At 49.4% G+C, this 13,660-nt stretch overlaps 1 protein-coding gene across 10 annotated transcripts in view; it reads right to left on the reverse strand.

Moving 5' to 3' along the window:
• The window catches only part of DLGAP2 (DLG associated protein 2), an 862,351-nt gene that overhangs the window by 382,355 nt on the left and 466,336 nt on the right, over nucleotides 1-13,660 (reverse strand). For 9 of the 10 annotated variants that reach the window (XM_032413746.1, XM_032413747.1, XM_032413748.1 and 6 more), the window contains one exon: nucleotides 10,109-10,141. In XM_032413746.1, coding sequence (XP_032269637.1) covers nucleotides 10,109-10,141 — 33 coding nt within the window. Of the gene's footprint in view, nucleotides 1-10,108; nucleotides 10,142-12,683; nucleotides 13,639-13,660 lie in introns of those variants that run through there. The other variant, XM_032413745.1, reaches the window with a different exon arrangement.

The following is a 13,660-nucleotide window of genomic DNA, read 5'->3' on the forward strand; positions in this document are numbered from 1 at the left end:
GCTTTAATTCTCAGGTTTTCTTTAGCTGCACAGCCCTGCATCTCCCCAACACCTAGAATAATGCCTGACGGAGAGACAGAGGAAAACCACAGAAATGGGGCAGTCAACAAATGAGCGGAAATGCAAGCAGCACGTAGGACACGCACCTGAGTCCTTACTATGCACCAGGCACTGTGCCAAACACTGTAATTTTCAAAATGGCCTTGAAGTGAGGGTACTAGTGTACACATTTCATCGATGAGGACCTTGATTCAGTGAAGTTACATGATTTGTTCAAGGTCTATGGGTCCTGCAGGGAGAGAGCCGTTGAGTTCTAATTCTGTATTCTTTTTTTTTTTTTCTTAAAGATTTTATTTATTTGACGGAGAGACAGCGAAAGAGGGAACACGAGAAGTGGGAGTGGGTGGGAGAGAGAGAAGCAGGCCTCCCGCTGAGCAGGGAGCCCGATGTGGGACTCGATCCCAGGACCCGGGCATCACGACCTGAGCCGAAGGCAGACGCTTAACGACTGAGCCACCCAGGCGCCCCACTAATGCTGTATTCTTAATTTATGGTCTTTTTAAACATTTTCACACTTTTTCATTTATACATTTATCACTACTTCATTTAATTGATAACTTACTACTATTCACTCCAGTAATAGTTAACCTGCCAAAATTAACTACCACAGACTTCATGAAGGTATAGGGAGGGCCGTGAATCGGAGTCACGGGAAGTGGGTCATCCCTCATTACAGTTTTGAAAAATTAGTGCCCATCTGCCTTCTTTGCTGCATGTCTAATAATATAGCAGAGTTACACTAAATAGCAGATCAATGATGCACAACGTCATGGAAACGCTCTCTCGGCGGATGCCTACATGTAGACAATTTGGAGGAGAACACCGGGCCCATGGGGTTAGGCTCTCTAATGAACCGTAAACACTGGGATACTGACTCCAGATTCCTGGTCCAACTCCCTTCCTACCAGACTCAGAGCCTCTATTTCTCCCCAGAAAGGAGTCAAGACAGAAGACATGTATTTCAAAACTATTTTCTAAAACAAAACCAGTGATTTTGTACATCATCAGTCCATAAAGTTGTGCTGATCGATAATCACAGGCACTGAAGCGGCCGCATGTGCATCCTCCCACCATGCTGTCCGTTCCAGCCTCAGAGACATGTGTCCCCACAAGCCCGACTTGTGCAGACTGAAGTCACTCCATTGTGAGAAAGGGGCCCTACATCCAGTTTGCTTTTGTGGGTCCAAGGCCCCTGCCCACTCCACCATGGGGCCCCTCCTCCTGTGAGAGCACACGCCCATCTCTACAGGCCCCCCTGCGCTGACTTCCAGACCCACAGCCCGCGCTGGGCGTCTGAGCGCAAGACCGGTGTGGGGGCCGCCCACGAATTCCATATTGGATAGTCCCCTCGGAGGCCGTCCCATAAAGGTCGATGCTGCGAAAACCCTGAGCATCTGTGATTTATCACGTTGCTAATGAGATGCAACAATCAGAGAGAAAAGCAAAATTATGACTACATATCACTAATCATAACAAGTTTCAGCAAAAAGTTTCTCCTTTCTTTCAGCCACTTAAAAAGACATGTAATATCTAAAACCCAGTCGAATGTATGGGCTAGAGCACTGGAGGGTGGACGAGGGAGGTCGCTGGCTGGACCTTGGGCTCATGTCCCCTCCTCTGGGAAGCGCTGCGGACAGACGCCCTCCCCAGCAGGAAGGAAGTTAGCAGCAGGGCAGAGGAATGGGGAACATGGGGGCTGCTCAAGAGCCCTGATTGTGCTGAACCCCAGACTGCTTTTAGGCCCAGGCCAGGCCCCACTGCGACCCTGTGGGTCACCCCTAGAAGGAGCAGGTCTACACGGGCTGTCGGCACCCGGCACTCACTGCCCCGGACACAGAGATGCTTCCTTGTCCCGGGGACGTCCTGGGACCCACCAGTGCGGAAGGAACCTCCCCAAAGCATGTCCGCCCTGTGTGCCAGGGCCGAGCCTAAAGCATGGGATTGGAATTTGAGGAAAACAAGTAACGAGCTGAGATCATTTAACTTCTGGGTAGACACTTCATCATCAAGAAATAGAAGCACCCGGCGTCTCTGCCTTCCTGCAGCTTCGGGAGGTGGGAAGGTTCTCCTTAGGATGCGTAACTCTCAGCACAGCAACGCAAAGACACCACATTTGGGGGGTTTCACGCTCATCTCACGAGACGGCATGGCTGGTGCTCAAGTATTGCAACAGAACTCTTGCTTTCAAAGTGGGCAACATCCAAACCTGAAGATGAATATCAGGTCCTCTCCTCATGCGAAATGTCTCTCTTTAGCCCTTTTCCAATACTGGAAAGGAGCTTGTTATGAATTCTAGGAGGGACTCTAGTTCCCTCTTCCTCTATGTACTCAACCACATATATGCCATATGTCCTTTCATCTCCCGAACAGGCTTCAAAGTACGGCAAACAGGCGCGGGTTTAGCAACAAGAGAATAGACAGTACTTTACCTAAACATACTAAATCTGAAACCTGATATTTAAATTGCTCGGCAACCAGAAAAATAGAGCACTTATTTATTCCTTGAGCATTAATGAGGTAAAATTGCTTCAATGCGGGCTGGGAATGCTTGAATCTCAGATACTGGATAATCCAAAAACACGAAATGTGCAAATTAGGGTTCATTTGTGCATTTTATATCTTTCTGCATAAATGCATAATTATGACCGCGTCTCAGACCCCAGGTGGTCCATGCAACTCATCCCCATTCTCACTCTATCTTATGTAGTGGCTATGGTCTCACCTCTGATTCTAAGTGTGGCTGACAAAAACTGCCTTTGTTGGTGATGAGACCAGATATCTGGATGGTCAGTTTTATGTGTTTGGCTCAAAAACACATAGCTGTGATGTGTACAAGGCCGTCTGGGCCCCAGGTGTGAAGATGAGAATGACACAGTCCCTCTGCTCACGGTGCCGACCGTGGGGCCGAGGCAGCTCGTGCCCCAACAGCATCTACAGGGGAGGAAACTTGGAAGGCGTGTAAGACAAGGTGTGACAGAGGGTCTCTGATGGGAGGCCACAGGGCTCATCAGCAGCTGGGGCTTGAGCTGACCGTGCAAGTCTGTTCCCAGATTTCTCTGTTTTTAATAAAAAATATTACATGTCCCCTCTGCCTCCATCCATGCAAACCCTAAGGTCTGCTGAGATAACAAATGTAAGCCACCCCTTGCGTCCCTTCTCTGTGTTCACGTCACACACACACACACACACACACATGCACAGACACACACAGACGTACACAGACACACGCGCAGACACACAAACACACGCATACATGCACACACACACACATGCACCCACGTATACGCACAGAGACACGTATGTGTCCACACACACATATACAGACACACGCACACACGCACGCACGTGGTCCCCGTGCACCACCCCCTTGCTGCGCCCGTCACACTGCCATAAATCCTTCCAAGTCCAGAAAGTGCTCATGGAGCCCGAAGTTCTCAGGTGGGGACCCAAATACAGGGGGCATGTGTGGCCCGCGGCTAAATGTGGGCAGGAGGGAAGTTGTGGCGTTTATGAAAGACTGCGTGTGGGATGCCTGTGGGGACAGTGAGGGGCTCTGCCAGCATTTGAAGCAGGAAACAACAGAATATGACGGGGGAGCAGATGTTCGCAGCTGGCCAGAACAGCTGAGCAAGGAGGCTGGGTTCTCTAAGCTTTTGGGGGCCCCACAAAGGCGACAGCAGAGAAGCTGCTTCTTGCTCCACACCCTCCACCAAAAGAACATGTGAATCTGTGCCCATCTTGAAACCAAAAGGGTCCTAGATTTCTGCAAACATTTCCAATAAATCTCAGGTGGTTTGTGCAAGCACCTGCTGGAATGTCCCATAAGCCACAAGTATAAAAGAACTGCGTCCACGCGCACAGGTAGACGTTCGGAACTTGGCCAGAGTCCCTGAGCAGACAGCAGGCTGTGCTCCCATCCAGGATGCCCGGGCCCAAGGAGCAGCTCCGAGAGTCCTCTGCTCCCGCCTGGTGTGACCGGCTCGCCCCGCGGGACCCTGTGCGCACAGATAAGCGGTCTCCTAGCAGGATTTGGGGCCTGTCAGTTTCTCCTTGCAATCCTTGGTTTATTTTTTTGTTTTCCATATTTCAAGTCTATTCTAAAGTAGATGATTGCTTTAGCTTCTTGAAGTGAGTATCCTTTTTTCATTAAATAGTGACTTTATTTATCTATAACAATCCTGGAGGCATTTCCATCCTGTATTTTGTGTTACCTGAAACTTTCTTCCTTCTGTCTCTGTCTCTCCCCTTCTCTTTTATTCCACTTTACATTGAACAGGTGCTGTTTCCTTACGCACCCCTCCTCCCCCCACATCTTCTCAGCAATTCTGAGGTATTATTGCAAGGCCGTCCAGCACCCATTTGCACGATGAGAAGCCTCTGGGAGTCACTGCACCGTAAATAATCTGTACATTCTCTTTGGGGATATTAAGCTGTCCCTTATATTCCACCGTTTCACTTCATTGGATGTGTGTGTGTTTTTATTTATTATTTATTATTATTATTATATTTATTATTTATTATTATTTATTATTTATTTTATTTATGTGCATGTGTTTTAGCATCGGGAGTCTTTAGATCAAAAAGGCACAACAAATTTCTTCAGTTTTAAAAAAATCTCAGCCTTTCCTTCTGAGCAATGCCTGTCCTCTGTTCTCCTCAGTGTCTCGTTTATCTGCAAACACGGTCTTGTGTTTCTCAGGGCATCCCCCACGCTTCTTCATTCGTGTCTCATGTCACCCTTGGGATTTTGATGCAAAACTCTGGGGAATATCCTCATATCTGTTTTCTGATTTGTTCATTCTCTGTTCAGCTCTGTCTAATCTGCTTTATGATAGATGGACACAGTCATGAATTTAAATGACATTTCTTGGCTTTGGGTATGCTGTTTGTTTTTTAATCTTTTTGTCATACTAGATAGTTATTTCATTATGGTTTCTTTTCCTTTTAAACACCCAGTTAGTAATTTTCCACACACCCAGTATCTGTGCAAGCCGCTATTTCTAGCACTCGCTTGCTTGTCTTCTGCCATGTGTACTCATCCCCTTGAAATGTCTTTATATGGGTTATAATCTTTTATTGTCTTTTTTAGGAAAGGGGGAGTCCCATGTTGTCAAAGATTCTGTAGATAATGTGTGATTTTGATTCTGCGACAGCCCTCGGGTTCCGATGGCATCGTCACTGATTTGGGAACAATTTTCACATTCATTACCCATGCCTCCAGCGTGTGTTTCTTGCTGGTGACTTTATATTCTACCCATGACCCTGGAAATGTGACCGGCTTTCTTCATACTCTCTTGGTCAGTGTTTTCTAGTCTTTTTCTCACACATGGGAAACACGCTGAGATCCTGGGTTTCATTCCGGGGGCAGATTCCCAGCACCTCCCATAGGCCTGGGCGCAGGTGCTCCCACATCCCACACCTGCCCGAGCGTCCCCCCTCCAGCCCATCCCTGCACCCCCTTCTGGGGCTTATGTCTCAGGGGCTATTGTGGCCTTGAGTCTTGCCTATCCTCTGGTTTAAAAGTCTTTCTTTATTCTGGGGAACTGCATGATTGCCTTTCCTTCACCCAAGCTCAGGTTTGCACCAAAAGCAGCCGTGACACCAGCTGTTTCATGACGTCACAGTGGGAGCAGCAGAACCTTCTGAGGCCCTCCATCCTGGCCTTTTAAGACCAACGGTTTTCCTTCTTGTATCCTCCACAATATTTTCTGATTTGTACTAAAACACTAACCATCCTAAGGTGCCAGAAGACAGATCGGCTGGAATGGAATTGTTTTCTCTCAAAAGCCAGTTGAATTCTTCAGTTCCTAAGCAACGCTAATTTTTTCTAGAGTGCCTGGCACATGTTGAGAACTTAATAAATGCTGGTTATCTACCACAAACCTCCAAGAATAGCAAACAGAAAAGACCATTTTTATCCAAAGCATACAATTAACGAGGTCTGATCTCCAAACGGGAGGGGCAGCAGCTGTGGGTGAGGCACGGAGGGCCCCACTTCCGTGAGAGTGGAGGTGGGGCTGAAAGGCTTCTTCCCAAACCCGTGATGCCCAGGCGTTAAAAAGCAGCCTTCCTATTCTTCCCCAATCACCGAGAGACCTTAAAATCTCAGGATGACACCTACTCAGTTAAGGAGCAAAAACAGTATGGAAGTTTTAGATTCTTTAGAGTCATTTGTGAGGAAACTCTTGAACAGTTGCATTAAAAAAAAAAAAAAAAACAAGAACACAATGCTAGTAAATACAGGAAACATTTGCCACTTTTTTCTTACTCGTGAGTGAGGAAGAGAAGAGGTAGTTGGAGTTCCTTCTATCTGTAGTGATACATGAGTCTGCCCCAAATGCTAAGAGGGGTATGCGGTTTGTGTCCTGAAACGATCAAAGTAAAAACCAAAACCAAAACAAAACAAAACAGGTTTAAAATGAAAGTCTCTTATCTTAACCTTTTTGTGATTTTTTTTTGAACCTGAGTTTTGCTTTACAACCAGAATTTCTACAAATAACATCTTCCAAATACCCCAATATATGTTGATGCCTCCATAAACAGTCTACTTCTTTTGAAGTTATAATCTTAAGGCATCTATTATGAAAAATCCTTCCTGCTAAAATCCATCCGAACATTTTTGTAGCATTATTCCTTGCTACCAAATTTATATTATAATAGCTTATTTTATTCCTTAGTTTTAATTGGGTTAAATAACACAGATGTAAGATACTGTTATTACATTGTAAGGGATCTCAAATAAGTTTTCCTAAACCCTTCCAGGCACCATTATCTGTCTTCCCACGTTAGAAAATCGAGTTGCTAGGAGGGCAACTCGAGCCATAAAAATGTACACAAATAGGCACATCCCTGAATTGACGTCTGTGGTTCTACCATAATATTCCCTGTGGTCTAGTTGGAAAGCAAGTGCTGTGTCATGCATCTGTCAGTAAAGTCTGAAAAGGATCATATACTCTTAAATTATTTTCCTATATTAAATGGATGGGTTGTATCATGTGAAACCTTCAGAGATGCTTGCAGTGTCAAGATAAACTAGCGAAGTGATCTTTTTGCTAGATCATGTCACTCCAACATCGGAAAGACAACAAGAACCACGAAGAACATGACACACATTGAGACATCCTACCACGAAGCCCTGCAGCAAACCATTATAACAAGATTGCTCTTAGTAGATTTTAAACTTTTTTTAATTGGTCTCTAGTTTGGCAGAACTGGTGAGCGTATCCCTGCAAATGGCAGGTGAGTCTGGTCGAGAGACGAGCTCCTCCATCTTGCAGCCGCCCCTCTCCATTTCAGAGTTACCTGTCTGTACATTCTTGGTAGGAAGATACCAACAAATTAACAACGAATTCCATTAAACATTTTCCTCTCAAAATCATAGTCGTCCAAACTTCAGAAACCATGCAAGGTAGAAAGCATAAGCAAATCGACATACTGAAACTGCGATCTACATGTTATGTACAATTACAAATTTATGTTCTCTGCAAAACAGGCCACACCTTTGCAGGGATCCTCACCCGTGGCATCCTGAGGCCTCCAGCACCCCATAAACTTTGCTGCTAGTCTCGCTGCCTGACAGATATTATCATCTGAGACAATGCTAATTATTCCCTCTGTATCCAAAGACCTAGCTCCCTCCAAGAGAACCAACCATTAAAATGCAAATAGGTGTTTCCCACTTCACTGGTTTAGCAGAGAAAGACTGTTAACAGCTTTCTGACAAGAAAGAGAGAAGCGTAATGAGTTGAGGCCTTAACCTTGTGGATGGAACGAGCACAACGCACGGGATCTGAGTCTGCGTCGTGCGCCAGCCCCCGGCTCTGATCCTTTCTGTTCAGCGGCCTTTATGAGTTAACTGATAGAAGCTGCTGGAGAAATCACCAAACAAAAAAGCTGATTTCAGATTCCACTCACTGCACCCAGGCAGCTCTCACTTAGGCTAATTACTTAAATGATTTAAAAATGTATGAATATGCATGGTAGTGCTTTTCAAAAAAATAAAGCCCAGCTGAGACCATGCCATCAAATCTTTCCTCCCTTTCTCTGATTTGGAGCGAGTGTACTTGCATATCTGAAAGGCTGGGCTGGCTGCAGACCAGGGTGGAAAAGGGACGGCCCCACAAACACAGCCGCAGTCTCCCCGACCCTCACGGTCTCCTCCGGGTGGGTGGCTGGGACCGTTCTCTGACTGAGTACAGCAGGTCTTGGTCTGCCCCCAGAACAAGGCGGGGCACATCTCTTCTCTCCTCTCCCGACATTCATACACCTTCGGTGTGGGGCTGACGCTCTCTGGGATGTGGACGCTGAGCACCAGCAGGCTGCTGGGGGACGTGCTGGGCACTGCGCAGGACGGGCAGACGCAGGTCTGACGTCCGACAGGGTGGGCCGGGGGCTCTGGACCTGAAGCGCTCCCGGGGGGCCGGGGGGAAGGATGCAGCCCTGCCCCTGCGGGGAGGTCAGCCGCGGGGACCCCGCCACCGGGGATATCCACAGGGACACACAAACACCTGTCCCTGGGCGGGGACTCCCCAGGGAACACCACCGTGATTCAACCCACACCCTCACCCAACCCCACGCGCTGGACTGATTTGTTGGAACCCAATCTGCTCTTTTAGGACTGCGAGAAGCAGGCAAGAGCTAAGACCCAGACTCCACACAACGCACACAGACTTCGCAGACAACAGACGCTTGTGAGTAGGAACAGGTAGGCGGGAAAGCAGGATGCAGTTTGGATCAGCCACGAGGCAGGAGTGGCTGAGACTTCGGGATTGCTCCAGGACCTGGAGCACGGTGAAGACTCTCAGCAAAAACTGCGTGTGTTGCGGGGGGCCAGCAAAGACAACTGCACAGGACGGCAGCGCGCAACGCGCACATTCCCGGCGTGGGACAGACACGGAAGTTACCACGACAAGAAAGAATAAAATGCCCAAATGCCCGGAGGACACACACAAGCTGGAGAACGCTGCAGGCACCCACCACACTCTCCCGGCCAGGAGGGTGCTGCTCAGAGGAGAAACCTGCTCCCCGTGGCCTCCCCGTGGCCTCCCGGAGGCCTCCACTCCAAAACCCTGGCAACACCAGGCTCCCGGGCTTCATGCAACCATGACGATTTGAGTTAATGCACTTTGCCTGGCCGTATCTACACATGATATATACCTTACCCAGCACAGCAAGAAGTTTGAAGACTTAGTCATATCTCAACCACAAAATGGAAGCCACAGAGTGTTTGATGGAATTTCTAAGTTAACCCAATAGTCACCTTTCTCTTTCGTCTCATGGGTACAAATCTTTGCAGTGAATATGATGACGTTTGCGTGGCACGGTGCACATACTAGTCATTCATATTCAGGCATTTTGGGATCCTGGACTCCAGAGGCCATCACTCCACACTGTGGTGAGGCCAAAACCAGCTGCTCTGACCCTGAAAATCAAAACTCTGGTGAATTCTGAGCCCCCGTTAACGGAGGTCATGTGCTAATCACATTCCTTTTATTCTTTTCTGTTGTGACTCTGAGAAATAGGACAGATTTTGGCTTTAACTATTTTGGAACATAGTTAAATCACACATTCAGGCGCTCTACTTCTAAAAGTATCTTAGACGCATGAAATTTGAATTATCGTGCATTGTTTAATGTCACTGATTACCAGCACAGTTCCTGCTGCGCCTCTCAGATTTACTCATTAATAATACGGAATGGTTTTCCGAGGTCTCATTTCATATGAGGCTCATCAGCACTTTTCACTAATATATTTAAAGCCAAGAAATATGTATTTCTAATGTTGGCATTTATTACCTGGAGAAACCTGATTAAAATTTCTAAATCCAAAACAAAAAGGAAAGTGTTGTAATTTGGTTGTGATTCAATTTTCCTTTAGAGATTACCTCCTCTTGCCTAAAGCTCATCCTGCACACCACGCTGATGGTGTTACCCAGTTTCCATCAAACACCATGGAGAGCGCGCGCTCGGACACGCGTACCACCGTCGGTCACCGCGGTGCCCCCGCCATGCCCACCGGAGGCAGGGGTGATAAGGTGAAGCACACTCACCTTCCGGCTCCCCGCAGAGGGTGCACTGGGACTCTGCAAACAGAAGAGAGAGAGGCCGTTACTACGGGGTCTCGGGCTGTAGGCGCACACTTCACGCCGGCCGCCGGAGGGACTGGGGCTCCATGCAGCGGCGTCCACCAGCCCCACACACAGGCGGCCCTCTCAGTACTCGGCCAGCCGACCCTGCGTCTGAGCAAATGTCACTGTAGAGAAACCGCCTTAGCAAATACTTCCTGCGTTACATTTCAGTAAACTAACGCTCTCTGTCACAGACACGTGCACACATTAAATATGTTTTCATGACTGTGTATGGCTCAACACAAATTACTTAGCTGAAATAAACGGTGTATTTTATCACCTAATTTAGTATCTAAGCCTTTACTTTGATTACAACTCTGTTATATCTGCTTTCAGGCACAAATAGTCACGAGCAAAAGGATATTCTCCTTCAATACAAACACTAGGCCTATAATTACTGACCATCCTCAGGACGCAGACCCATCCCTCTGTCAGACTCTGCAAGACAGACCGAGATGTTCGGGGGTCACGGCATTCACAGTCATGTCAGGAAATTACAGCAATAAACACAAGAGCAATTGTTTCCAAGATTTGTGTTCTTCGTGGGAAAGAAGTCAGACTTTGGGGCCAGGTCACTCTGGGCAGGTGCCTCACCCCCGGGGCTCTAGAATGGGGACACTGGAATCCTCCGTGTGGGGACGGGAGGCTGAATGACAAATGGTTCAAGCAGCCCATCAGGCGGCCGGCACCGGACACTCGGGGGAACGCCAGCCTCCTTCTCCCCCAATCCCAAGAAGCAGCAAAGGGCTCACAGAAGAGACAGCATCTGGACTGAGTCTTGAAAGACAAGTAGGACTTTCTTTTTTTTTTTTTTTTAAGATTTCATTTATTTATTTGAGAGAGAGAGAATGAGAGAGAGCACATGCGAGGGGGGAGGGTCAGAGGGAGAAGCAGACTCCCTGCCGAGCAGGGAGCCGGATGCGGGACTCATCCAGGGACTCCAGGATCATGACCTGAGCCGAAGGCAGTCGCTTAACCAACTGAGCCACCCAGGCGCCCACAAGTAGGACTTTCAATAGGGAGAAAGATAGGACAGAAACACCACAGTCAGAGGACAGGCATGGAAGAAGGCAGATGGCCAGGGACAAGTGAGGAGTCTGCCTGGAGGACGGGGCTGGCGGGAGTCAATGTCCGATGCAGTGGGGGGTACATCACGGACAGTTTGGGAAGGAAATGGAAAATCATAGAAGGAGCTGAGATTTATTTTTAATATAAAATCAGGAGCCAAGGATGGTTTCTGAGGGGGAGGCGGGCAGTGTTAGTCTTTCTTTGGTGGGGCTGCCTTGGTAGCCAGGGGGGGCTGGGCGGGGACAGATGGGGAGCCCGCATGTCCATGCTCGCACCCACCCCAGCAGGTGCATGTGTGTTTGCGGGAGGAGGTGGATGAGGGAGAGGGGGATTTGACGGACGTGTCAGAGAAGGCGGAACTGTCCTTTAGAGCAAACTGGACTCGGAACCCTTCTGACTTCTTGGAGATCGGGCCGTTCGTATCAGGGGTGGTAGATCGCTGTGCTGCCCCCCCACACACACACACACAGGCCATGAGGTGCAGTGTCCACTCTGGCTGTGGGGCAGGGCTGACAGGACATCCACCTCCTGATGCGCAGAGCGGAGCCCAGAGCTGAACTACTCTGCATCGCAAGTGGGTGAGTCCAGAAGACGGGGGAGCCAGAGTCTTCGACGGAGAGAGCATGAGCGCGGGCACGGGGCTGGCTCCCTCTGCCCCCATGCCGGACCACAGTCCAGGAAGCGCACAGACTGCTCCAGGTCGGAGGCCTGGGGCCGGGCACCCACCAAAGCGGCATCCCTGCAACGTCCGTAGAGGGCGCCCGCGACCAGGGCACAGGTAAGCTACAAACACACTCCACCGCGAGTGAGGGTCTGTAGGAAATGGGAAATGAGGTCCCTCGCTCGGGTACAGAGCGACATCCCAGGAACTTCACTCCAATTTCCAAGGCCCCCTGTGCTGGTCTGGGTTTCAGAAGGCACAGCACTATCTTCCCTCTCCATGGCTCACTATGCATACGATGCTGAGCACGCTCCAGGTAATGGTGGAAACCCCTCGCCACCTCCTCTGTGGATGTGGCCACAGCCGTGGCCGGCATTAAGGGACCTGCGGGAGGCCACACAATGGCAGAGGAGCCTGATGTCCCCTGGCCCCGGCTCTCCTCACGGTGACAGGACAGAGCAGAAACAGAACTCCTCCTGGGGACTTCGGGAGGCACATGTGTCTACAGGGAAGAAAGAGGTGACAGCTCAGGGCTCCCCAGCAGACCACGGAGCTGGAGAAGGGGACTAGGGGAGGGGGCAACCTGGGACCCAGGGCGGCCACGACTTCAGAGCCATGCACTTACAAGAACCGGATTTACCTGTCAGTCCACCCTCGGCCAAGACCACTCCCCTCCCGCCCCTACAAGGGACCAGAAGACAACACCAGGCTGTTGGAGCAGGAGGTAAATCAGAAACTGGTTTTCACCACTCATTGTGAAGTGCTAACCTGAATTTGCACCAAAAGTGACCCACAAACATAGGACTTTCTCCGTACATCTAATCCCGATCACAGGTTGGATACGTTCAGAATCCTCCACGAAGTTCAAAGCACAGCGATTGCACAATAACAGCGAGAGCACAGGAACTGATACCTTCGGTGAGCTCGAATTCTGTGGGTCGAAGGTCACCAGGGGCCTGAGGAAAGGCGTCAGTTTGGCCCCTGGCATATTAACTTCTTAGGCAAATGCCATTCCAGAGTCCACCATTAATGCTTCCAGGCCTTACCCTTAAATTATCTCCAGCAAGATCATAGGTGAGAAACCGTCATTCTCTGTGTTCTGAGCCCAGGACACAAAGTGACTCACTCTGTATTTCCCAGAAAGGTCCATGGGAGCCTTCTGCCTGAGCTGCAGGGATGATCTGGGAAGGTCTTCCTGTCCTCCGCAGCATGCGCATCCTTGGGGAGCATCCTTGGGAAGCCCAACTCCGCCATGAGGTGAATGACCCCAGGAGCACCCGAAACTCCACGTGTTTGGAGTCTGGAGTGCAGAAGAAGTGAAGGTTTCGGTGAGGGAACCAACCCCCTGGCGCATGGAGGGCAGGCAGCTGGGTCGAAGCGCTATTCCCCAATGTACACGGATCACAGACACGGTCATCCTCACAATCAGGAAGATATTCCCAGATGGCCTTTAAGCCCAGACCAGTGACCGATGTTAATGGCGGCCTGCGGACCTCATGATGAGGACGTTTCCTCCGAACTCCCTGACTGTCCGCACCGGAGTCTTCCCTCCCTGAGTGCACTGCAGCTGACGCCCGGGTTCCCGGGTTCACTGTGCTGAAACCCAAGGACAGACGCCTGCCCAAGGTTGGGGACGCTACCAGACATCAGGCAAAGCACCATGAATGCACACATTCCACCGTTTATTTGCCTAAAACACCCTGAAGCAGTTTCACAGGAAGGTGAGCTGCTGGACATGCATCAGT

The sequence above is a fragment of the Phoca vitulina genome, unplaced genomic scaffold, assembly GCF_004348235.1.
Source record: "Phoca vitulina isolate PV1807 unplaced genomic scaffold, GSC_HSeal_1.0 scaffold15, whole genome shotgun sequence".
NCBI lineage: Eukaryota > Metazoa > Chordata > Mammalia > Carnivora > Phocidae > Phoca > Phoca vitulina.